Here is a 26755-nt window from a genome sequence, read left to right on the forward strand (position 1 = left end):
CCTGGGAGAACCTTCCCTTGACCCTGGTGGGAAGGATTAACATTGTTAAGATGGTGTTGTTACCCAAACTTCTGTATATTTATAGAGCAGCTCCGGTTAGGATCCCTAAGTCCCACTTCGACATTTTGGATAGAATCTTGTCCCGTTTCTTGTGGCTCCATCGGTCCCCCAGAATTGCGAGAAAGACACTGAAGGCCTACGTACAGGGGGGTTTGCAGCTTCCGGACATGTTTTTATATTACATAGCTACGCGCCTAATGTATGCATCTTGGTGGATTAGGGCGGATGCCAATAACCCAGCGGTGGTATTAGAAGCGGCGCTAGCTGGTTCTTTCGAAGCTCTGACTAATCTGGTATACAGGGGGGGGAAGGTCACAGGTCCTGGGCTTTATACAGAGTCTATGGTGACAGTTAGCGAGGCTTGGGTGAGATTCGTAGAGATACACGCTGAAAATCAGGCGGGGGACACCTGGTCCCCTTATATCCCATTATGGCGTAACAGGCTTCTTCCAGAGCTCTTGCACCTTTCCGATTTTGAATTCTGGCCTAGGAAAGGCCTTAAGTACCTAACGCAACTGTTCCATGAAGGGATCTTCCGTTCCTTTGAGAGCCTGCGGGCTGAATTCCAGCTGCCACGGACAAGCTTTTATCGCTTCCTCCAATTGAGGCATGCCTGTGAGAAACAATTTAAATCCCTGTCCTTAAAATTAGAATGTGGCCCATTAGAGTCAGTAGCCAGAAGGAAAATCCCATGCAAACCTATATCTTCCTTTTATGCTGAAATTGTCAAAATGCAAGAATCCCCTATTAGAGCTTCCTTTGTTAAATGGGCTGAGGATATCCCGGAATTGGAAGACGCTCATTTGGAAGAGTGGCGCCTGAGATGGAAAACGTCGGTTATAAGTGCTAGAGATCAGCTCATTCAAGCTAAGTGGATGCACAGAGTGTACTTGACCCCACTGCATCTCTATCAGATGCGGCAAATACCGAATCCTGGTTGCGACAGATGTGGTGAGGCAAGGGGCTCTTTCTTTCATATGGTGTGGCTCTGCCCGGTGATGAAGTCATACTGGAAGGGGATATGTAATTTTATTAGCGTTAAGCTAGGGCTCCCAGGGATCTGTAATCCTGTAATATGTTTACTGGGGCTAGTCTCTGACGCCACTCCTTCCAAATATAACAGAATATTATTAAGATTGTTGATGTTCTATGGGAGGAAGAATATACTTTTGAATTGGAAACCGCCCAAGTGTCCTACAGTGAGCCAATGGGTTCTCCTGATAAATAAAGACCTGCAAATGTACAAGTTGACATATGAGGCAAGGGGATTGCCTGATCGATTTGATAATATCTGGGGCCTTTGGGTCCAAGCGGAGGGCACAACTTGAGTCATTGGTAATGGCGAGCGAATCACCCATGGTACGAATGTGAGTGTGCATGTGGTTGAGTGAGTCCTAGAACTAATCTGGTGAAAACAGCGTTACCTTGTATTGAAGTCATTTATATGTCCTTTAAGGTCAAGATATATGTTAATATTGGACTTGCCAATGCGAGTGCATGGGTCATGGAAGGATTGGTTTTTTCTATTCTCCCCCTGGGGAGTGTTGTATTAATATGCAAAATGTTAAATAAACGCTATTAAAAAAAAAAATACACACTAAAAAGGGCTTTAGAACATATAATTGCACCGCTGAACGGCAAATAGGCCCTTATTTTTTTCCATTTATACACACCGTAAAATGCTTTAGAACCTATAACTGCACCGCACAAGCGCAAATAAGACGTATAAATATTTCCTTTTGTAATAAACCCTGTTAATGACTGTATCAAACAGCACTTGCACCCCAATAACAAGAACGGTTTGCAGGAATTACAGAGCTGTATGTCAATTTGGATCCCCAGTCAGTGCAGCAAGGTGTAATAGGACTGTTCCTATTACCCAGGCTGTAACCTCCCCTACTGAACCCTGGTCTGCTTCAATAATGTGGATTGATTCCTCCCTATCCTTTCCCTGAACTTCTATACAGCAAAATAAAAGTTTTAAAGTCTTTCCTAGCACTTTCCCTAGCGCCTGCTGATGTCTCTCCCTGCACCAAGTACACTGGAAAATAGCTGAGTCTGAGGCTATTTATAGGGGTGTGACATCACAGGGCTGGCTGGCTGCTGATTGGCTGCATGCATGGCATTGTGGGTGATCCCTCGTTCCCAGAGTTCCTTGCTTGATGTCCTAACACGTGCAGCAGCCATTTTAGGAAAAGATTTGATTCGTTACCATGAAGCGTGAGGATTTTGGATTCTGTGCGAATGGAATGGATTAGCTCATCTCTAAGCCTGTTACATGGCCTTGGCTAATAATGGGCGCCAGTATGCAAGCTATTGGCTCTCGTTTAAAGGGCCTTTCATATGGTGTAAATTAAACAAAGTGAGTGGGGGACAAAAGATTGTTACGATCCTTCGTCCCCCAATCAGTCTGCATATTGTCAGCTGTGCTTCCCCTCTTTACACAGGGAGATGTGATGAGGATTTTTGGTGCCACATAAAAGATGTGACTACCCGACAAATGTTGAGCATTTTACATTCAGACTCATGATTACACAGATCATTATTGGGAACAAACACGTATTCCCAGTAATTAGCCTCATTCTCAGCGCTTACTGGTCTCTGTGTTTCCCGTCCCAATGCCCTCTATGCCAATCACTGCCTTTTCTAATGCCCCAGACAGAAGTAAGGCCATCTGTGAGGATAATTCCCCTTTCATCCCTCTGAGCAGATGGTAGATCCTGTCTTAATTGTCATTATTGCTGTCTGTATTCCCTTGTGTTATTGGAAAATACAAACACATGAAGACAGACTTAGCAGTCCTCATTTATCCTTTCTGCAAGGTAACTGCAACCAATGTGCATAATTCACGTTTTTTATAATATGCATTTACCTGTAAGGCCATGTCAACTTTTAATCATTCATGAGATCCACTCACCTTACCCCAGGTATGAGCGGGAGGTTTGTCACACGAGCAGAGACCTTCGGGCCTCACCTTGTCGCAAACAGAAATGTATGTCCCTATAGAAATGTCTTATGTGATTTTAACATAGATGGATATCTTTGTAGCATGTAGATCTTAGGCCTAATGCACTATGCAGGCCTTGGGCACTATAGAGCAGCACATGTAGTGCCTAGGTCTGCACCTAACGGCAGGGGGCGCACAGTGCCACCGTACAGCCTCTTGTATATACTGTATCATTACCGGGTGCCTAGTGGTCATCTGTTTCCTGTTGGTAATCATCATTTGTGAAGATGACATAATGTACGCCACTAACTAATTCTTCTCTTTGCCTTTTTTTAGTGACATGGTTTACTGCGGAGTATATGACAATGCTCTGGATAATGATAATTATAATGTTGCAAAAGGATTTAATTACCACCAGGGACCGGTAAGGCCGATTGTGCATTTTTTTTTTCTCTATTAAGTCCCTGTACTGAGCCAAATCCTGATGTAAAGCCTGCTTTGTTTTCCAGGAATGGCTCTGGCCCATCGGGTATTTCCTGCGTGCCAAGTTGCACTTTGCCAAGTTGATAGACCAGGAAACCTACCAGAAAACTGTGGTGTTAGTGAAGAATGTACTGTCACGTCACTACACACATCTGGAGAGGTGAGGACAGTCTCATTATAGCATTAATGGTAACATAAGGGACATTTGGGTCTTTTCACATAGTCTTCATGTGGATGCTACAGCTTTTGTCCCTTCACCGGGACCACTGTCTCTCCTGGCAATGGTCTTGGATATGAAAAGGACAGAAGGTGGATACATGTACTATCCTAGGTAAAAGAATGTGGTCTGTGGTCCACCCTGAGAACTTATAGGAGTGGTAAAAAATTTATTTGGCAAAATCTTTTAAAAGGCCATGAAGACTACTACTGCTGATAACCACAAGTGACCTTCTGAAACCCATGGAGATCAGCGGAGGTTGTAGCCAGCCATACAATCCCCTCTGAGAATTGTTTTACTTAGTAGCTATTGAAATGAATAGGCATGTACCTTGTGTAATCCATGGAGTCCACTGGAGCTGCTGATATATAGTGGCTCACAGATGGGGAGTCCTGAGGAGGAGATAAACTTCTATAAGGCTACTTTCACATCTGCGTTTTTGCTGGACCTGTCATGGATAATACAACAGTCTCCATCCGTTATGAACGGATCAGGTTGTATTATCTCAAAAATCGCCATGCCAGATCCGTCTCTAAAACCATTGTAAGTCAATGGGGGACGGATCCGTTTTCTTTTGTGTCAGAGAAAACAGATCCGTCTCCATTGACTCACCTTGTGAGTGATGACCGATCCGCATCCCAGGGCGCTCTCAAAAACGCAATGAAACTGTTCAGTTCTGTTTTGTCAATGAATGGGGACAAAACTGAAGCATTTTCCTTCGCTATTGAGATCCTATGAGGAATCTCAATAGCGGAAAGGGAAAGCGCAAATGTGAAAGCAGCCTAACGTCTGTGTTCTCTAACAGAGCATATGAAGAGGACTTGTCTGAGTGAGACAACCCTTTTAACGCCATAAACAACTTGAAGCCATTTTAAAGTTAATATATGGATTTTGAGAAAATAATGGGCAACTCACTTGGACCATTAACACGTACCGTATTTGTGAATGCAACCATCCACCATTTGTTATAGCCCAGTGCAGTTCTGCATGCATCCCCTTCAGGCTCAGTGTCTAGCACAGCCTGTACCGGTATTGTGCATTCTGTGATGTGTTGTATTTGCACTTGGGCACCAGTAGTAGTAACCAGATGTACAGTAGGAAACGTGATCTGCGGTTTATCACTTCAGCTAAGTTACGGATATATTTGTCTACAAGCTTGTCATAGCAACCAATAGAATACAGCTATGTTACAGGGATAATATATGTAATGAAATGTCACGGGCAAAATGGGAATGGATTGTATGTTAGACAGCAGGAGCGTGCTTTATTAACACATTGTGTAACGCAAATGAATGAAAATATAATAGAACACAGAGATTCTAGTCTTCTACATATTTCAGTAGTCTGAGGTGGAATGACATTTTCTTAGTTCAGCACTTTTTTTTCATGATTCTGTCACCAGGTTTTGGCCTGTAGAGATACGGACATGCACAGCTAGCCGCTAGCATGTCCGCAATATATCTGTCCTATAGGGCTGTGTGGTTTTAATTTCTTTAAAAAAGGATTTTATAGATATGTAAATGAGTCTTGAATGTGCCCAAGGGGCTGTACTAACCTTCCTGGAGCCCAGCCGTGCCCAGCCACGCCCGCCTGTGAAGGAGCCCAGCACCGCCTATGTCCTCCGAATCTCCTCCTTTCATCAACGATAGATAGCCATAATCTCGTGATGCGCGAGATCGTGCATGCGCAGTTCTTTCCCTGAGGCTGATGCCAGCACAGGGAAGGAACACTATACCGGCACTGCGCATGCGCGATCTCGCGCATCGCGAGATTACGGCTATCTATCGTTGATGAAAGGAGGAGATTCGGAGGACATAGGCTGTGCTGGGCTCCTTCACAGGCGGGCGTGGCTGGGCACGGGGCATGGGGTTTTCAAGTTTCAACTTGTTAAGAAAGTTGAATATTTTAATTCAGTTTATGTGTCAGAATTACTAAGAATTGTTTTAGTGATAAAAAATGCACTGGTCACTTGAAAATGTTATTCAGTTTAGACTGCTGCAATAAGTAGAAAACTGAAATCTCTGTCGTCTATTATATTTGAATAAGTTTGGGTTTCACTGGGTTCAGTTTAGCATACAATCCTAGGTAAATCTAGGTATATAATGTCAGAATGGGATCCCCTTATTTCCTACTGTTCCTAAAGCCTGCAAGTCATAAAATGCCTGGTTTTCCTACTTTGCCTGTCAGATATACACAAAGATATTCAACATATACCTGTATATAAATGTGAATGTGTATTAATGTAGTCCTCTGAAATACAGTGGTAATTCAGCTCCAGCAGCTTGCAGATACGGTAGCTACAGTATGTGCTGTTTTGTACTGTGTGCTCTGGCCGTGTAATGTTGAGAATTTGTCTTCTCTAGATCCTCCTGGAAAGGCCTTCCTGAACTAACCAACGAGAATGGTCAGTACTGTCCGTTCAGCTGTGAGACACAAGCCTGGTCCATATCTGTAGTGCTCGAGGTCCTACATGACCTGTAGACCACTCCACCCTCATGTCTTGTTTTACTGTAAGAAGTAGCTGGATGAAGTGGTCACGAGCACTGGAGGAACTACAAGTATATGCAAGCACCTGACCTCAACGTGATGTGACAACACTTACCACAGGGATTAGTTATATGTTCTTCACTGAAGCAGATATCGTTGTGTGAAATGCTTGTTTACTTTGCACGTAACCCATGTCAGTCCTGCCGTCACCATATTGCACAGTGCTTTGTGAGGGTTTCTGTTCTTAACGATGTAAATACAGTCATCAGATTCCTGGTCACAATGGTGCTGCGGTAGAAGCTCTCGTGTGATTAGGTAGGAGTGCCTGGACGGTACAAAATGAGCTAGAATTATAATTGTCAAGCATTACACTGTATGACGGGGTCAGGCATTAGCAAAATCCATTTTTAATGTCGAGGAGATGCATGAATAAAAGTGCAGATTTCAGTGGGGTCGGAGGTATCCATTTTAAGTATGATAACATCATATTTACTTGAGTCTGTTACCAAGGAAAGTATATGACGGTCTTCCTGATCATATCATCGTGGTGTGGAATGTGTGAGATGATGCTTGGTGTTTACTTTAGATATGATTGTTTTAACCGTAAACCTGTGCAATAAAGCCTATACTGTTAGTTGTCCTTGTCTCACTTTGTATACAGTATATTTATGCTATCTTGACCATATTCCTCCAATATGAAAACGGATCCATCTCCATTGACTTACATTTTCAGTTATGACGGATCTTGCTCCCCATCCCAGGATGCACTCAAAAACGCTGCTTGCTCCGCATCCCAAGACGTCATGGGAATGCAATGAAACAGAACGGAATGCATTCTGGTGCTCTCCATTCCCTTCAGTTCAGTTTTGTCCCTATTGACAATGAATGGGGACAAAACTGAAGCGTTTTCCTCCGCTATTGAGACCCTATGACTGATCTCAATAGCGGAAAGGGAAAGCGCAGATGTGAAAATAGCCTTAGACACAGGACTAATTTGTCAATATGCGTGTGATTCAACTTTTGCATTCTAGTGCGGGAAAAGGAGGATATTTCCTTATTAAGAAAATATACACAGCGCACTTGTGATAGAACTTCATCATTTTTGGATTATTGTAGAAGTTATTATATAAAGGTCTTTTTTTTATTTTAGGGTACTTTCACACTAGCGTTTTTCTTTTCCGGTGTTGAGTTCCGTCACAGGAGCTCAATACCGGGACAAAACTGATTCGTTTTATCCTAATGCATTCTGAATGGAGAGGAATCCGTTCAGTTTGCATCAGGATGCATCAGTTCAGTCCCTCTTACGTTTTCTGGCCGGAAAAAATACTGCAGCATGTTGCAGTTTTCTCTCTGGCCAAAAATCCTGAACACTTGCCGGTATGCCGGATCCTGCATTCATTTCCATTGAAATTGTTTCGGCAAAACGGATCTGGTTTTCCAGTCTGCGCATGCACAAAACTTTTAAAAATGCAAAAAAAGATAAATACCGGATTCGTTTTTCCGGATGACACCGGAGATACGGATCCGGTATTTCAATGCATTTGTCAGACAGATCTGGATCCGTCTGACAAATGCCATCCGTTTGCGTCCGGATTGTTGGATCCGACAGGCAGTTCCGGCGACGGAACTGCCTGCCGGAATCCTCTGCCGCAAGTGTGAAAGTACCCTTAAAGGGTTTCTACCACCACATTTTGACCTAATTAGCTGTCAGACACTAGCGATCTGCTAGTGTCTGCTCTACCTAACCATGCTATTGTAATTCCTTTCTCCGCAGCGGTTACCCTAAAAAATGTTTTATTGGTATGCAAATGAGCCTCTAGGTGCTACGGGGGCGTCTTTTCAGCACCTAGAGGCTCCGTCCACTCACCATTTCTGCCGCCCAGCGTGCTCCAGCCCGCCCCTCTCCTCTAGATTGACAGCCTACTCGCTACGTGCTGAAAAGACGCCCCCATAGCACCTAGAGGCTCATTAGCATACCAATAAAACTACGTTTTTTAGGGTAACCGCTGCAGAGAAAGGAATTACAATAGCATGGTTAGGTACAGCAGACACTAGCAGATCGCTAGTGTCTGACAGCTAATTAGGTGAAAATGTGGTGGTGGAAACCCTTTAAGTGTGCATTGTTTACAAAGCATGAACAGTTGCTATAATTTTTTCCCCCCCATTTTTACACATATAGATACAGTTATGAAAATAAATAAAATCTCTCCAACACGAGCAGAGAACACATGTAAACCCTCCTTCTCGCAGAGCTTCATAACCAGGAAGCTTGCCAGAAAAACAGGCCAGCTCTATATAACACTTAACAAAAATCAGAGTGATTCTGTTGGGAACTGACCTTTTTACTATCTCTTTTCTAGCTACATTTCATTTGTTTAGGGGTCTCTTAAAATACACCTTTTTGATTCACACTCAAAGTGAAGAAAATGTTGGCCAGCAACTGAAAAAGTTTATTGGAGTGAATATATCATAAGGATAGGGCCACGCGGTGACACTGGCCGCACAGCAGCTGTCGCGGCCAGTATCGCTAAGTAGCGGTGATCCTAAAGAAATAAATGGAATCTTCATGACAGTCATAAGAAATCCAACAAATAAAAATTATTTATGTAATGAACGAAAAAACCTTATGGCTGTCAAAAATGTATGTACTATAAATAAATTAATTTTTTTTTTAAAAAAAAGGAAAATGTGCCTGGTCATGAAAAGCACTGGAAGAGGACCTGTCATGAACAATCTAACCTTTACTTTTATTTTTTGTAAAGGAATGGGAAAGAAAAAAAATTGTGGCATAGAAAAAAACCTTTTTTGTGTTTTACTTTATACACTGTCACCATGTACTGGAAATGCTATATAATATATATATTACTAAGAGGTGCCATGGTCGTAAGGACGCTGTTCCACCTAATGGCTGCCGCATGGCCAAACACCATACATGCAACATCGGTGACCATCATTTTTGCAATGTAAGGCCTCTTGCACACGAATGCGGGCCGCAATGTACGAACACCGACCGTGGGGCAGCCGCAGCGGATCGCAGACCTATTCACTGTAATGGGTCAGCGATCCGGCCGTTCCGCAAAAAGATAGGACATGTTCTTTCTTTTTGTGGAACAGAAGTACGAGACGAAACCCCACGGAAGCACTCCATAGTGCTTCCATAGGGATTCGTTCCGTGCTTCCGTTCCACACCATTCCGGATTTGCGGACCCATTGAAGTGAATGGGTCCACATCCGTGATGCGGAATGCACGCGGAACGGTGCCTGTGTATTGCGTATCCGCAAATGCGGTCCGCAATATGGCCACGCCCGGAGTGCAATAAGCCTAAGGGTGCAGATTTTGTGGCAGAATATTTTGCGAATGAAAATCAGTTCAATTTATTTGAATGGGGCAGTTAGCATGTGGATTTCTGCAAGCCCCATTAAGGCCTTTTTTTTCCGTTTACGTTCCGTTTTTTGTGTTCCGTATACGGAACCATTCATTTCAATGGATCCGCCCAAAAAACGGAAGGTACTCCGTATGCCTTCTGTTTCCGTTTTATATGGAAAAACCGCAGCGTAATACAGTACCAGTATTAAACGTATTAGATTAGACATGTACAACTTCTGTGCAGAAACTAACCTGCATTTAGAAGTCATGTCAACTGTTGGTGTGATCATTTGGCACATTTCACCCATTGCAATCTGCAGCAAATCTGCAACAACAAAAAAAACAAGTAACACATGCAGTTTTTGGTGCAAATTTGGTGTTTCCTGCACATGGTTACAGGTATATGAACAGAAAATCTGCACATTTGTGCATAACTGCATGTGTTTTGGGCGAATTTGCTGCGGTTTTCTCACAATTTGCACCCTTGTATTGCAAAGGTTGAAATCTCCCAAAAAATTGTACAAACAATTAACAAGCTGTGTCTTTCAAAAACACACGGCAGGTCAATTTCGGCATTGAAGAAAAAAGCAAAGTGTACATGAGATCTAATCTCTTTGCTGGTACTGTATTACGCTGCTGTTTGTTGGCATGAGGACCCATGTGGAAAAACATGTAATCTGCATCACGTGCAGGCACTCTAAGGATCCATTCAGACATCCGTAGTTCTGGGTCTGCATCAGTTCCGCAATTTTGCACAACGGGTGCGGACTCATTCATTCTGTTCCGCGACACCGCAAAAAAGATAGAGCATGTCCCATTCTTGCCCACAATCGCAGTCAAGAATAGGCATTTCTATCACAGGGTCGGCCACGTGCGGTCCACAAAATGTGGAGCGCACACAACCAGTATATGTGTTTTGAGGCTTTGCAATTTGTGGACCGCAAAACACTTATAGAAGTCTGAATGGACCCTAAAGGTGCAGCTTTTTGCAGTGTGGAAAACTACAACTACCAGCAGGTCCTGAAGGTCTGCATTTGACAGGACATTCTGGGAGTTGCAATTTCCAGTTGGAAAGGCAGAAAAATTACTGGGGGGGTTTTCCACAGTAAATACCTATTTTATCTTGGAGACTGGCATGTGACACTATGGCTGAGGCTGGTTTAACACAGGCGTTGCGGGAAAAGATGCGAGTGCGTTGCGGGAACATGAGCGATTTTTACGTGCGAGTGCAAAACATTGTAATGCGTTTTGCACGCTCGTGAGAAAAATCGGCATGTTTGGTACCCAGACCCGAACCCAGCCTACTTCACAGAAGTTCAGGTTTGGCTTAGGTGTTGTGTAGATTGTATTATTTTCCCTTATAACATGGTTATAAGGGAAAATAATAGCATTCTTAATACAGAATGCTTAGTACAATAGGGCTGGAGGGGTTAAAAAAATTAAATTTAACTCACCTTAACTTGTTCGCGCAGCCCGGCTGCTCTTCTGTCTTCATCTTTGCTGTGCAGGAGGAAAAGGACCTGTGGTGATGTCACTGCGCTCATCACATGGTCCGTCACATGATCCATCACCATGGTGATGGACCATGTGATGAGTGCAGTGACGTCACCACAGGTCCTTTTCGTCACAGATGAAGGCAGAAGAGAAGCCGGGCTGCACGAACAAGTGGATTAGGGTGAGTTAAATTATTTTTTATTTATTTTTAACCCGTCCAGTCCTATTTTACTAAGCATTCTGTTTTAAGAATGCTATTATTTTCCCTTATAACTATGTTATAAGGGAAAATAATAATGATGGGGTCCCCATCCCGATCATCTCCTAGCAACCGTGCGTGAAAATCACACCACATCCGCACTTGCTTGCGGATGCTTGCGATTTTCACGCAGCCCCATTCACTTCTATAGGGCCTGCGTTGCATGAAAAACGCACAAAATAGAGCATGCTGCGATTTTCACGCAATGCACAAGTGATGCGTGAAAATCACCGCTCATGTGCACAGCCCTATTGAAGTGAATAGGTCCGGATTCAGTGCGGGTGCAATGCGTTCACCTCACGCATTGCACCCATGCGGAAATTTCGCCCGTGTGAAAGAGGCCTTACTGTTTCTTTCACATTCCACCACCCACCTCCTGAACTGGAGTGCTGAGGCTCTCACAGGCAGGAAGCTGTATGAGTAATACACACTGTATTACTCATACAGCCAATGCATTCCAATACAGAAGTATTGGAATGCATTGTAAAGGATTAGACCCCTAAAAGTTGAAGTCCCAAAGTGGGACAAAAAAAAAGTGAAAAAATAAAGTTTTCCCCCCAAAAAGTTAAAAGTTTCAAGTAAAAATAAACAAAAACGTCATTTTCCCCAAATAAAGTTAAAAAAAATGGTATCGGCCGGCTCTATAAACATATCACATGACCTAACCCCTCAGATCAACACAGTAAAAAATAAAAACTGTGCTAAATAAACCATTTTTTTGTCACCTTACATCACAAAAAGTACAACAGCAAGCAATCAAAAAAAGGCATGTGCCCACTGTGAGACAGTGACAGGTCTCACGCAGGTTGGAGGCAAGGAAGGGGTGGATAGTGCGGTCCACGCCCCTATTCCACCACAGGTGAGAGAAGCTGGAGGTAATCAGCCTGGCATAAAGCACCTCCCAGGGTGTCAGAAAGAGCGGAACTGTGTTACCAGTAGACAGAGGCCTGGAGGCTCTGTCTGTGTGGTCTCAGCTGGGCAATGCTGAGGGACCACGGGGCTGGGAGATAGCCTGGAGTTGGGGGACACAGCGACACCTCTGAGGGTCGCAGGGCCATAGTCAGGCAGACTACTGAGCCCCAATCCCCCACAAGAAACAGTGAACTAGAGACAGTGGGCATACTGTGCTCTGTACAGCCAGGAGGCTGTGGGACATTGGATGACAAAGCCGCACGAGTTCACAGGGTGTGAACTGTGACCTAGGTGAGTCAGGAAACTCTGTGTTAGTTAGAGCCTAGCCGGGCAAGTGTTTATTATTTTATGTGGCTGTCACGTGTTAGGTGAAGCTGCAACTTCATGATGACCTGTATTGGTTGGAGTGTGTAAAATAAATGCACTGTTTGGACCTGAAGCCTGGTGTGCTAAAGTCGTATCTGTGTGAATGACCCCCGGAGAAGAGCTAACCCCCCCCCACACACCACCAAAATAGTACCAATCTAACCATCACCTCATTCCGCAAAAAAATTAGCCCCTATCTGAGACAATCGCCCAAAAAATAAAAAAACTACGGCTCAGAATATGGAGACACTAAAACATCATTTTTTTTTGTTTTAAAAAAGCTGTTATTGTGTAAAACTTGCATAAATAAAAAAAATGTATACATATTAGGTATCGCCGCGTCTGTATCGACCGGCTCTATAAAAATATCACATGACCTAACCCCTCAGATGAACACCATAAAAAATAAAAACTGTGCTAAATGAACCATTTTTTGTCACCTTACATCACAAAAAGTGTAATAGCAAGCGATCAAAAAGTCACACACGCCCCAAAATAGTGCCAATCAAACTGTCATCTCATCCCGCAAAAATCATACCCTACCCAAGATAATCGCCCAAAAACAGAAAAAACTATGGCTCTCAGATTATGGAAACACTAAAACATGATTTTTTTTTGTTTCACAAATGAAATCGTGTAAAACTTACATAAATAAAAAAAAAAGTATACAAATTAGATATCGCTGCGTCCGTGACAACTTGGTCTATAAAAATACCACATGATCTAACCTGTCAGATGAATGTTGTAAATAAAAAATAAAAATGGTGCCAAAACAGCTATTTCTTGTTACCTTACCTCACAAAAAGCGTAATATAGAGCAACCTAAAGTCATATGTACCCTAGACTAGTACCAACAAAACTTCCACCCTATCCTGTAGTTTCTAAAATGGGGTCACTTTTTTGGAGTTTCTACTCTAGGGGTGCATCAGGGGGGCTTCAAATGAGACATGGTGTCAAAAAACCAGTCCAGCAAAATCTGCCTTCCAAAAACGATATGGCATTCCTTTCCTTCTGTGCCCTGCCGTGTGCCCGTACAGCAGTTTACGACCACATATGGGGTGTTTCTGTAAACTACAGAATCAGGGCCATAAATATTGAGTTTCGTTTGGCGGTTAACCCTTGTCTTGTAACTGGAAAAAAATGGATTAAAATTAAAAATTTGCCCAAAAATTTAAATTCTGAAATTTCATCTCTATTTGCCAATAACTCTTGTGGAACACCTAAAGGGTTAACGATGTTTGTAAAATCAGTTTTGAATACCTTGAGAGGTGTAGTTTGTTAGATGGGGTCACTTTTACGGAGTTTCTACTCTAGGGGTGCATCAGGGGGGCTTCAAATAGGACATGGTGTAAAAAAAAAACAGTCCAGCAAAATCTGCCTTCCAAAAACCGTATGGCATTCCTTTCCTTCTGCGCCCTGCCGTGTGCCCGTACAGCAGTTTAAGACCACATATGGGGTGTTTTTGTAAACTAATGAATCAGGGCCATAAATATTGAGTTTTGTTTGGCTGTTAACCCTTGCTTTGTAATTGGAAAAAAAATATTAAAATGGAAAATCTTCCCAAAAAGTGAAATTTTGAAATTGTATCTCTATTTTCCATTATTTTTTGTGGAATACCTAAAGGGTTAACGACGTTTGTAAAATCAGTTTTGAATACCTTGAGGGGTGTAGTTTCTAGAATGGGGTCATTTTTGGGTGGTTTCTATTATGTAAGCCTCACAAAGTGACTTCAGACCTGAACTGGTCCTTAAAAAGTTGGATTTTGAAAATTTCTGAGATTTCAAGATTTACTTCTAAGCCTTGTAACGTCCCCCAAAAATAAAATTTAATTCCCAAAATGATCCTAACATGAAGTGATCTTCATCTAAGTCACAACAATAGACAATCACAGTCTGCTTAAACTAATAACACACAAAGAATTAAATGTTACCATGTTTTTATTGAACACTCCATGTAAACATTCACAGTGCAGGTGGAAAAAGTATGTGAACCCCTAGACTAATAACATCTCCAAGAGCTAATTGGAGTGAGGTGTCAGCCAACTGGAGTCCAATCAATGAGATGAGATTGGAGGTGTTGGTTACAGCTGCCCTGCCCTATAAAAAACACACACCAGTTCTGGGTTTGCTTTTCACAAGAAGCATTGCCTGATGTGAATGATGCCTCGCACAAAAGAGCTCTCAGAAGATCTACGGTTAAGAATTGTTGACTTGCATAAAGCTGGAAAGGGTTATAAAAGTATCTCCAAAAGCCTTGCTGTTCATCAGTCCACGGTAAAACAAATTGTCTATAAATGGAGAAAGTTCAGCACTGCTGCTACTCTCCCTAGGAGTGGCCGTCCTGTAATGATGACTTCAAGAGCACAGCGCAGACTGCTCAATGAGGTGAAGAAGAATCCTAGAGTGTCAGCTAAAGACTTACAAAAGTCTCTGGCATATGCTAACATCCCTGTTAGCGAATCTACGATACGTAAAACACTAAACAAGAAAGGATTTCATGGGAGGATACCACAGAGGAAGCCACTGCTGTCCAAAAAAAACATTGCTGCACGTTTACAGTTTGCACAAGAGCACCTAGATGGTCCACAGCAGTACTGGCAAAATATTCTGTTGACAGATGAAACCAAAGTTCAGTTGTTTGGAAGAAACACACAACACTATATGTGGAGAAAAAGAGGCACAGCACACCAACATCAAATCCTCATCCCAACTGTGAAGTATGGTGGTGGGGGCATCATGGTTTGGGGCTGCTTTGCTGCGTCAGGGCCTGGACGGATTGCTATCATCGAAGGAAAAATGAATTCCCAAGTTTATCAAGACATTTTGCAGGAGAACTTAAGGACATCTGTCCACCAGCTGAAGCTCAACAGAAGATGGGTGTTGCAAAAGGACAACGACCTAAAGCATAGAAGTAAATAAACAACAGAATGGCTTAAACAGAAGAAAATACGCCTTCTGGAGTGGCCCAGTCAGAGTCCTGACCTCAACCGGATTGAGATGCGGTGGCATGACCTCAAGAAAGTGATTCACACCAGACATCCCAAGAATATTGCTGTACTGAAACAGTTCTGTAAAGAGGAATGGTCAAGAATTACTCCTGACCGTTGTGCACGTCTGATCTGCAACTGCAGGAAACGTTTGGTTGAAGTTATTGCTGCCAAAGGAGGTTCAACCAGTTATTAAATCCAAGGGTTCACATACTTTTTCCACCTGCACTGTGAATGTTTACATGGTGTGTTCATGATAAAAACATGGTAACATTTAATTCTTTGTGTGTTATTAGTTTAAGCAGACTGTGATTGTCTATTGTTGTGACTTAGATGAAGATCAGATCACATTTTATGACCAATTTGTGCCGAAATCCATATCATTCCAAAGGGTTCACATACTTTTTCTTGCAACTGTATCTATCTATGTTTCTATACATCCATATACCTCATCTATCTAAATTCTATCAATTTATCTATATATATATTTCTATCTACATATCTATGTATCAATTACCTATCTATCTATTCTGTCTATCTACAGACATGTCAGGACATGTCCTAATATAAAGTCTATACATATATCTATCCATCTATCTGTTATCTATCTATGTAGCTAAACAACCATATACCCCATCTATCTAAAATGTATCTATCAATTTATCTATCTATCAATTATCTATCTATCTATCTATCTATCTCATATCTATCTATCTATCTATCTATATCTCTATCTATCTTTATATCTACCTATCTATAGTCTATCTTTCCATCTATCTGTTATCTATCTATCTTTCCATTTATCTATCTATGTATCTATACATCCATATACCCCATCTATCTAAATTCTATCTATCCTTCTATCTATCTATCAACTATCTATCTATCTATCTTTCTATCTACCTATCTATAGTCTATCTATCCATTTATCTATCCAACTATCAATCTAGCCATCTATCTGTTATCTATCTATGTATCTATACATCCATATACCCCATCTATCTAAATTCTATTTATCAACTATCTATCTATCTTTCTATCTACCTATCTATAGTCTATCTATCCATCTACCTGTTTTCTATCTATCATCTATCTATCTATCGACTTATCTGTAGTGTAGCTTTCCAGCTATCTATATTTATAGTGCTTGATATTAAATGTTATATTGCTTGATATTAAATTTATATTGCTTGATATAAAATGTATATACTGTTGTGCACTGTCACAGATGTCCTAAGACATATCCTATACAACCAACCCCCAACACTCTGTGTCAATACACACCTTAGTATTTCTCTGTGCCAACCATCCCCACCACTCTGTGGCAATACACACCGCAATGTTGCAAAGTTGTATTCGTTTAAAATGTTTACACAATACAAAATTTCAAAAATGTTGTACAATATGCTGTAAAAATGTCAAAATGATCAATTTATCCGTATATCTATCTATCACAATCTAACGTTTCAATAGATAAATATTTTATCTATTTATCTATCTATCAATCTAACAATTTATCCATTTATCTATCTATCTTTCTATCTATTTCTAACCATCTAGCTACTATAACTATAAAGTCTATACATATATCTATCCATCTATCTGTTATCTATCTATGTAGCTAAACAACCATATACCCCATATATCTAAAATGTATCTATCTATCAATTATCTATCTATCTCATATCTATCTATCCATATCTCTATCTATCTATCTATCTATCTATCTATAGTCTATCTTTCCATCTATCTGTTATCTATCTATCTTTCCATTTATCTATCTATCTATGTATCTATACATCCATATACCCCATCTATCTAAATTCTATCTATCCTTCTATCTATCTATCTATCTATCTATCAACTATCTATCTATCTTTCTATCTGTTATCTATCTATGTATCTATACATCCATATACCCCATCTATTTAAATTCTATCTATCCTTCTATCTATCAACTATCTATCTATCTTTCTATCTACCTATAGTATATCTATCCATCTACCTGTTTTCTATCTATCAATTATCTATCTACTTATCTGTAGTCTAGCTTTCCAGCTATCTATATTTATAGTGCTTGATATTAAATGTTATATTGTTTGATATTAAATTTATATTGCTTGATATAAAATTGATATACTGTTGTGCACTGTCACAGATGTCCTAAGACATATCCTACACAACCAACCCCCAACACTCTGTGTCAATACACACACAAACGTTTCAATAGATAAATATTTTATCTATCTAACAATTTATCCATTTATCTATCTATCTATCTTTCTATCTATTTCTAACCATCTAGCTACTATAACATGGCTATCAAACATCTATCTATTTACATTTCTATCTATCAAACATCTATTTATCTTTCTATCTATCTAACTGGCTGTCTTTCTATCTTTCTTTCTATCTATTATTTATCTTTCTATCTATCTATCCATTTTATCTAACAATTTATCCATTTATCTATCTTTCTATCAATCTTTCTATCTATCTAACTGTCTGTCTTTCTATCTTTCTTTCTATCTATTATCTATCTTTCTATCTATCTAACAATTTATCCATTTATCTATCTTTCTATCAATCTTTCTATCTATCCATCTAACAATTTATAAAAAATTGTCTAGCTACCACATATCTATTTATCTAATTATCTACCAATCTATTTTATCTATCTATTTTTATCTAGCTTCTAATATCTATCTAACGTCCAATCTTTCTATCTATTTTCCTATCAATCTATCCATTTATCTAACAATGTATCCATTTATCTGTCTTTCTATCTATCTTTCTATCAATTTTTCTATCTATCCAGCTATCTAACAATTTATCCATTTATCTATCTATGATCAATTTATCCGTATATCTGTGCCAATATAGACAGACAAACCCCACCACTCTGTCAATACACACAGCAATGTTGCAAAGTTGTATTCATTTGAAATGTATACACAATTCAAAATTTCAAAGTGTTGTACAATATGCTGTAAAAATGTCAAAATGATCAATTTATCCATATAGCTATCTATCTTTCTATCCTTCTATCAATCTATCTATTTATCTTTCTTTCAAACATCTATTTATCTTTCTATCTAACCGTCTATCTTGCCACGATCTTTCTAGCTATCACATATCTATTTATCTATCAATTTATCTATCTATTCATCTATTTGCCTATTTATCTAACAATTTATCTAGACATCTATCTATCTATCTATCAATTTAGAAAAAGCAAAAACAATCAGCAGCACTCTATAAGATGCCGGGTGCAAATCCACCAATGTTCCTGGACACAGAACAACACCAATAGAAATGACGAAAAACGGGCAGCACTCCGGACTTGTGGAAATTCAGTGATGTTTATTCAGTGCAATGCAGCATTTCAGCCCTCACAATGGAGCCTTTGTCAAGCTTGACAAAGGCTCCATTGTGAGGGCTGAAATGCTGCATTGCACTGAATAAACATCACTGAATTTCCACAAGTCCGGAGTGCTGCCCGTTTTTCGTCATTTCTATCTATCAATTTATCTATGAACAATCTAACTATCTACCAATCTATCTATTTTATCTATCTATCCATTCTGTCTTTCTATCTATCTTTCTATCTATTATCTATCTTTCCATTATCTTTCCATCTATAACATATCTATTTATCTATCTATCAATTTATCAATCAACAACCTATCTATCTATACAACTATTTATCTAGCTTCCAACAGCTATCAATTTATCTATCTGTCTATTTATGCATATATCTATGTATACGTATATCTATTTATAAAGCTTCTAATATCTTTCTAACAACATATCTTTCTATCTAGCGATCTATCTATAACACGGCTATCTATCAAACATGTATTTATCTTTCTATCAAACATCTATTTATCTTTCTTTCTAACTGTCTAGCTTTCCACTATCTTTCTATCTATCACATATCTATTTATCTAACAATTTATCTATCAACAATCTATCTAAATATCTGCCAATTTATTTAGGCTACTTTCACACCTGCGTTCAGGTGTCCGCTCGTGCGCTCCGTTTGAAGGGGCTCACGAGCGGTCCTGAACGCAGCCGCCCGGCCCTGATGCATTCTCTATGGAGGCGGATCCACTGAGAATGCATCAGTCTGCCAGCGCTCAGCCTCCGCTCCGCTCAGTGAGCGGACACCTGAACGCTGCTTGCAGCGTTCGGGTGTCCGCCTGGCCGTGCGGAGGCGAGCGGATCCGTCCAGACTTACAATGTAAGTCAATGGGGACGGATCCGCTTGAAGATGACACAATATGGCTCAATTTTCAAGCGGATCCGTCCTCCATTGACTTACAATGTAAAGTCTGGACGGATCCGCTCAGGCTACTTTCATACTTAGAAAATTTTCTAAGTTTTAATGCAGACGGATCCGTTCTGAACGGATGCGAATGTCTGCATTTTAGGAGCGGATCCGTCTGATGAAACATCAGACGGATCCGCTCCTAACGCTAGTGTGAAAGTAGCCTTATCTATCTAACAGCCTATCTTTCTATCTATCTTTCTATCAATCTATCTATATATCGACCTATCTATTTTTGCTGTCTTTCTATCTATCTTTCTATTATCTATCTTTCCATTATCTTTCTATCACATATCTATTTATCTATCAATTTATCTATACATTTATCTTTATATCTATCTTGCCATTAAGCTGTCTATATATCTACCTATCTTTCCACTTTCTATCTATCCATAGATAGGGTTTTACGGGACGCCGATCCGTGTGATTTCATACAATTGCGTTTAGACGGCGGCGAAACGTTTGATTAGATTTTTTTCTAATAGGTATTCTAGAGATGTATTTAGAGCGGAAACATTTATGGACAATATCGCTAACGCTTTACAGAGTAACGCGGAGTGCATAGGCGGTAATACACTTAAACTAGTTGTCATCATTGTCAGGTGTCGCCGTGGTGGGGCCAGAAGACGTTTGGGCGGTGTCGCGTATAGTCGGATTATTGATTGTAAAAAACAACATTTATACGATTTTAATAATTACGATAATAACGTCTGTCTGGCCGCTAGTGTTTACGCTATTTTGGAGGGTGCTGCTTTGAGCGACGTCGCCTTGTTAGAGAAAGCTCAACAACTGCATAGAGACTTACAAATACCCGAGTGGTATTTGGTGTCTTTTACTGACGTTGCTGAATTTGAAAAAAAATATAAAAATTAAACATCACAATTAAAATTTTGTACCACAATAGGGGGCAGTGGCGTTATTATCACACAGCCCGCACCGCTAAAGAAAAGACCGTCTATATATTGCACCATGAAAAGCATTATTATGGCATAAAAAATCTAAAAGCCTTTATCGGTTTTGATTTTTTTTGCGACGTTTGTTGCACAGTATACAAACATAAATATCGACACGGGTGTATGCAGTTTTGTAAAGCGTGCCAGAGCCTGAATTGTGTTGAGCAGTCTAATGATACATGGTGCCCGATATGTAGGACGTATTGCCGTTCAGAGGATTGTTTTGAAACACATAGAAACCTGTCGCTTAGTGATAAAGCTCTTTGTAAGAAAAAAACTTTTTGAGGATTTTGTTACAAATATATAGACTGCGGCGATGAGCACAAATGTAACGGTTTAAAATGCACCATCTGCGGCGGGCAGGTTGACAAATTTGACGACCATGTTTGTTACAAGGATAGAAAGATAGATAGCTATATGGATAAATTGATCATTTTGACATTTTTACAGCATATTGTACAACACTTTGAAATTTTGAATTGTGTATACATTTCAAATAAATACAACTTTGCAACATTGCTGTGTGTATTGACAGAGTGGTGGGGTTTGTCTGTCTATATTGGCACAGATATACGGATAAATTGATCATAGATAGATAAATGGATAAATTGTTAGATAGCTGGATAGATAGAAAAATTTATAGAAAGACAGATAAATGAATAGATTGATAGGAAAATAGATAGAAAGATTGGACGTTAGATAGATATTAGAAGCTAGATAAAATAGATAGAAAGACAGATAGATAATAGATAGAAAGATGGATAGATAATAGATAAAAAGATGGATAGATAATAGATAGAAAGAAAGATAAAAAGACAGCCAGTTAGATAGGTAGAAAGATAAATAGATGTTTGATAGAAAGGTAAATAGATGTTTGATAGATAGCCATGTTATAGTAGCTAGATGGTTAGAAATAGATAGAAAGATAGATAGATAAATGGATAAATTGTTAGATAAATGGATAGATTGATAGGAAAATAGATTGGACGTTAGATAGATATTAGCAGCTAGATAAATAGATAGATAAAATAGATTGGTAGATAATTAGATAAATAGATATGTGGTAGCTAGACAATTTTTTTTTATAAATTGTTAGATAGATTGAAAGATTGATAGAAAGATAGATACATGGATAAATTGTTAGATAAAATGGATAGATAGATAGATAGAAAGATAGATAATAGATAGAAAGAAAGATAGAAAGACAGACAGTTAGATAGATAGAAAGATTGATAGAAAGATAGATAAATGGATAAATTGTTAGATAAAATGGATAGATAGATAGATAGATAGAAAGATAAATAATAGAAAGAAAGATAGAAAGACAGACAGTTAGATAGATAGAAAGATAAATAGATGTTTGATAGATAGAAATGTAAATAGATAGATGTTTGATAGATAGCCATGTTATAGTAGCTAGATGGTTAGAAATAGATAGAAAGATAGATAGATAAATGGATAAATTGTTAGATAGATTGATAGATAAATAGATAAAATATTTATCTATTGAAACGTTTGTGTGTGTATTGACACAGAGTGTTGGGGGTTGGTTGTGTAGGATATGTCTTAGGACATCTGTGACAGTGCACAACAGTATATAAAATTTATATCAAGCAATATAACATTTAATATCAAGCACTATAAATATAGATAGCTGGAAAGCTAGACTACAGATAAGTAGATAGATAATTGATAGATAGAAAACAGGTAGATGGATAGATATACTATAGGTAGATAGAAAGATAGATAGATAGTTGATAGATAGAAGGATAGATAGAATTTAAATAGATGGGGTATATGGATGTATAGATACATAGATAGATAACAGATAGAAAGATAGATAGATAGTTGATAGATAGATAGATAGAAGGATAGATAGAATTTAGATAGATGGGGTATATGGATGTATAGATACATAGATAGATAGATAAATGGAAAGATAGATAGATAACAGATAGATGGAAAGATAGACTATAGATAGGTAGATAGAAAGATAGATAGAGATATGGATAGATAGATATGAGATAGATAGATAATTGATAGATAGATAGATAAATTGATAGATACATTTTAGATAGATGGGGTATATGGTTGTTTAGCTACATAGATAGATAACAGATAGATGGATAGATATATGTATAGACTTTATAGTTATAGTAGCTAGATGGTTAGAAATAGATAGAAAGATAGATAGATAAATGGATAAATTGTTAGATAGATTGATAGATAAATAGATAAAATATTTATTCATTGAAACGTTAGATTGTGATAGATAGATATACGGATAAATTGATCATTTTGACATTTCTACAGCATATTGTACAACATTTTTGAAATTTTGTATTGTGTAAACATTTTAAATGAATACAACTTTGCAACATTGCGGTGTGTATTGCCACAGAGTGGTGGGGATGGTTGGCACAGAGAAATATTAAGGTGTGTATTGACACAGAGTGTTGGGGGTTGGTTGTGTAGGATATGTCTTAGGACATCTGTGACAGTGCACAACAGTATATCAATTTTATATTGAGCAATATAAATTTAATATCAAGCAATATAACATTTAATATCAAGCACTATAAATATAGATAGCTGGAAAGCTAGACTACAGATAAGTCGATAGATAGATAGATAATTGCTAGATAGAAAACAGGTAGATGGATACATAGACTATAGATAGGTAGATGGAAAGATAGATAGATAGTTGATAGATAGATAGAAGGATAGCATTTAGATAGATGGGTATATGAATGTATAGATACATAGATAGATAACAGATAGATGGATAGATTAATAGTTGGATAGATAAATTGATAGATAGAAAGATAGATAGATAGTTGATAGATAGATAGATAGATAGAAGGATAGATAGAATTTAGATAGATGGGTATATGGATGTATAGATACATAGATAGATAACAGATAGATGGAAAGATAGACTATAGATAGGTAGATAGATAGATAGAGATATAGATAGATAGATAGATATGAGATAGATAGATAGATAATTGATAGATAGATAGATAGATAAATTGATAGATACATTTTAGATAGATGGGGTATATGGTTGTTTAGCTACATAGATAGATAACAGATAGATGGATAGATATATGTATAGACTTTATATTAGGACATGTCCTGACATGTCTGTAGATAGACAGAATAGATATATAGGTAATTGATACATAGATATGTAGATAGAAATATATATAGATAAATTGATAGAATTTAGATAGATGAGGTATATGGATGTATAGAAACATAGATAGATATATAGATAAAGGGATAGATAGATAGCTAACAGATAGATGGAAAGATAGATTATAGGTAGATAGATAGAAATATAGATAATTAAAAGATAGAAGAATAGAGCTGTAGATAAATTGATAGATAGATAAATGAATAGATAGATAACAGATAGGTGGAAAGATAGACTATAGATAGGTAGATAGAAAGATAGATAATTGATAGATATAAGGATAGATAGGTAGATAAATTGATAGATAGAATTTAGATAGATGGGGTAACCTATGCATTAGAAACGTCTCGATTACAAGAATATAGCCTGTGGATTGTCCAGACGTTTTAATGAGCATGTCTGTAGAAAAGTCTAAAACAGCTGTCACGACCTTGTAGAACAAAGCCTTTGTAGTAAGCTGTCATGACCTTTGCATTAGAAACGTATCGATTACAAGAATACAGCCTGTGATGGGTCTGAGCACGTCTTGATTTAAGCAATGTGCTTTTGCCTGCATTTGTGAAACGGACTGATATTAGCAGGCATCGGAGAAGTGATAACCAATATAAACCTAATATCATGCGATATAAAATTAATATCAAGCGATATAAAATTAATATCAAGCGATATAAAAGGGGGCGTGTAAAAGGGGCGTGGTACCTGTCACTTTGACTAAACATATACCCTCCTACTACTGGTGGATGACCGAAGAGTTCTTTCCCTGGTGAAGAAAACACCCTTCACAACAGTTGGCCAGATCAAGAACACTCTCCAGGAGGTAGGTGTATGTGTGTCAAAGTCAACAATCAAGAGAAGACTTCACCAGAGTGAATACAGAGGGTTCACCACAAGATGTAAACCATTGGTGAGCCTCAAAAACAGGAAGGCCAGATTAGAGTTTGCCAAACGACATCTAAAAAAAGCTTTCACAGTTCTGGAACAACATCCTATGGACAGATGAGACCAAGATCAACTTGTACCAGAGTGATGGGAAGAGAAGAGTATGTAGAAGGAAAGGAACTGCTCATGATCCTAAGCATACCACCTCATCAGTGAAGCATGGTGGTGGTAGTGTCATGGCGTGGGCATGTATGGCTGCCAATAGAACTGGTTCTCCTGTATTTATTGATGATGTGACTGCTGACAAAAGCAGCAGGATGAATTCTGATTCTGAAGTGTTTCGGGCAATATTATCTGCTCATATTCAGCCAAATGCTTCAGAACTCATTGGACGGCGCTTCACAGTGCAGATGGACAATTACTCCAAGCATACTGCAAAAGCAACCAAAGAGTTTTTTAAGGGAAAGAAGTAGAATGTTCTGCAATGGCCAAGTCAATCACCTGACCTGAATCCAATTGAGCATGCATTTCTTTTGCTGAAGACAAAACTGAAGGGAAAATGCCCCAAGAACAAGCAAGAACTGAAGACAGTTGCAGTAGAGGCCTGGCAGAGCATCACCAAGGATAAAACCCAGCGCCTGGTGATGTCTATGCGTTCCAGACTTCAGGCTGTAATTGACTGCAAAGGATTTGCAGCCAAGTATTAAAAAGTGAAAGTTTGATTTATGATTATTATTCTGTCCCATTACCTTTGGTCCCTTAACAAGTTGGAGGCACATATGCAAACTGTTGTAATTCCTACACCGTTTACTGGATTTGGATGTAAATACCCTCAAATTAAAGCTGACAGTCTGTGGTTAAAGCACATCTTGTTCGTTTCATTTCCAATCCATTGTGGTGGTGTATAGAGCCAAAAATGTTAGAATTGTGTTAATGTCCCAATATTTATGGACCTGACTGTATATACATTAGCTGGCAGGGCACTTACATTCCTGTAAATGAGTCTGTAAGACAGTGCAGGCTAGGGCCCACCGAGGAATTCACCGGTGGGCCAGTCCGACCCTGGGGACATATCTTTTTTGTCAGAATACTGTATGCAGAATATTTTTTTTTATGTATTTGTTTATATAATAGGAAATTATACAATTTTCAAATATACATATATTTAAAGTGTTGCCTACTTTACTGTCTTAAGGTTGTTGACCTCTATCTGCACAGTAGAATGGTATTACAGTGTTACATATATATAGATATATATTTATTTATTCCAGTAATGCAGCTTAAAATTTGAATTTTGTGAAAAGGTTCAATATTCTAGGCTCAAAGTGTCACACTTTAGTCAGCTAATTAATCTATATCCCCTGAGCAAAGGTACCTGAGATTGTGACTTTGGGGTTTACATAAGCTGTAAGCCATAATCATCCAAATTATAACAAGTAAAGGCTTGAAATCTCTCGCTTTGCACAACAGCTATGATGGCTTTGCTGTTTTTTAATCCTTACCAGCATAAGGTGATGCTGAGCTGCTGCCCAGGTTCCCCCCTGGCTCGAATGAATGAGTACCAGGATGATTTTGTATATAATGTGAAGAAAAGAATGGAACCCACTGGTCGGCGCTGCCAGGAATATGGATGGAGAAGCAGTGTTCTTTAAATGTTGTTCTTTAATTTACTAAAAATATAATAAACGTTTAACGTGTTTCTGGGACGGAGCGTCCCCTTCATCAGGACAATAACAAAGTGACATACACAAGGAAATTTAAAAACACTTTTGGCGGGCTGGTCAGGGGGCAGAAAGGGGAGGGGAGCAACAGAGGC

At 38.9% G+C, this 26755-nt stretch overlaps 1 protein-coding gene across 4 annotated transcripts in view; it reads left to right on the forward strand.

Annotated features, from left to right (window-relative positions):
- Window positions 1–6833, forward strand: part of AGL (amylo-alpha-1, 6-glucosidase, 4-alpha-glucanotransferase) — a 141947-nt gene extending 135114 nt beyond the window's left edge. For all 4 annotated transcript variants that reach the window (XM_040407326.1, XM_040407323.1, XM_040407327.1 and 1 more), the window contains exons 32-34: window positions 3344–3431; window positions 3517–3650; window positions 6071–6833. In XM_040407326.1, the coding sequence (XP_040263260.1) occupies window positions 3344–3431; window positions 3517–3650; window positions 6071–6188 (340 nt within the window). In that variant the 3' untranslated portion in view covers window positions 6189–6833. The remainder of the gene's footprint in view (window positions 1–3343; window positions 3432–3516; window positions 3651–6070) is intronic.
- The last annotated feature ends 19922 nt before the right edge of the window (window positions 6834–26755 follow it).

Source organism: Bufo bufo, chromosome 9, assembly GCF_905171765.1.
Source record: "Bufo bufo chromosome 9, aBufBuf1.1, whole genome shotgun sequence".
NCBI lineage: Eukaryota > Metazoa > Chordata > Amphibia > Anura > Bufonidae > Bufo > Bufo bufo.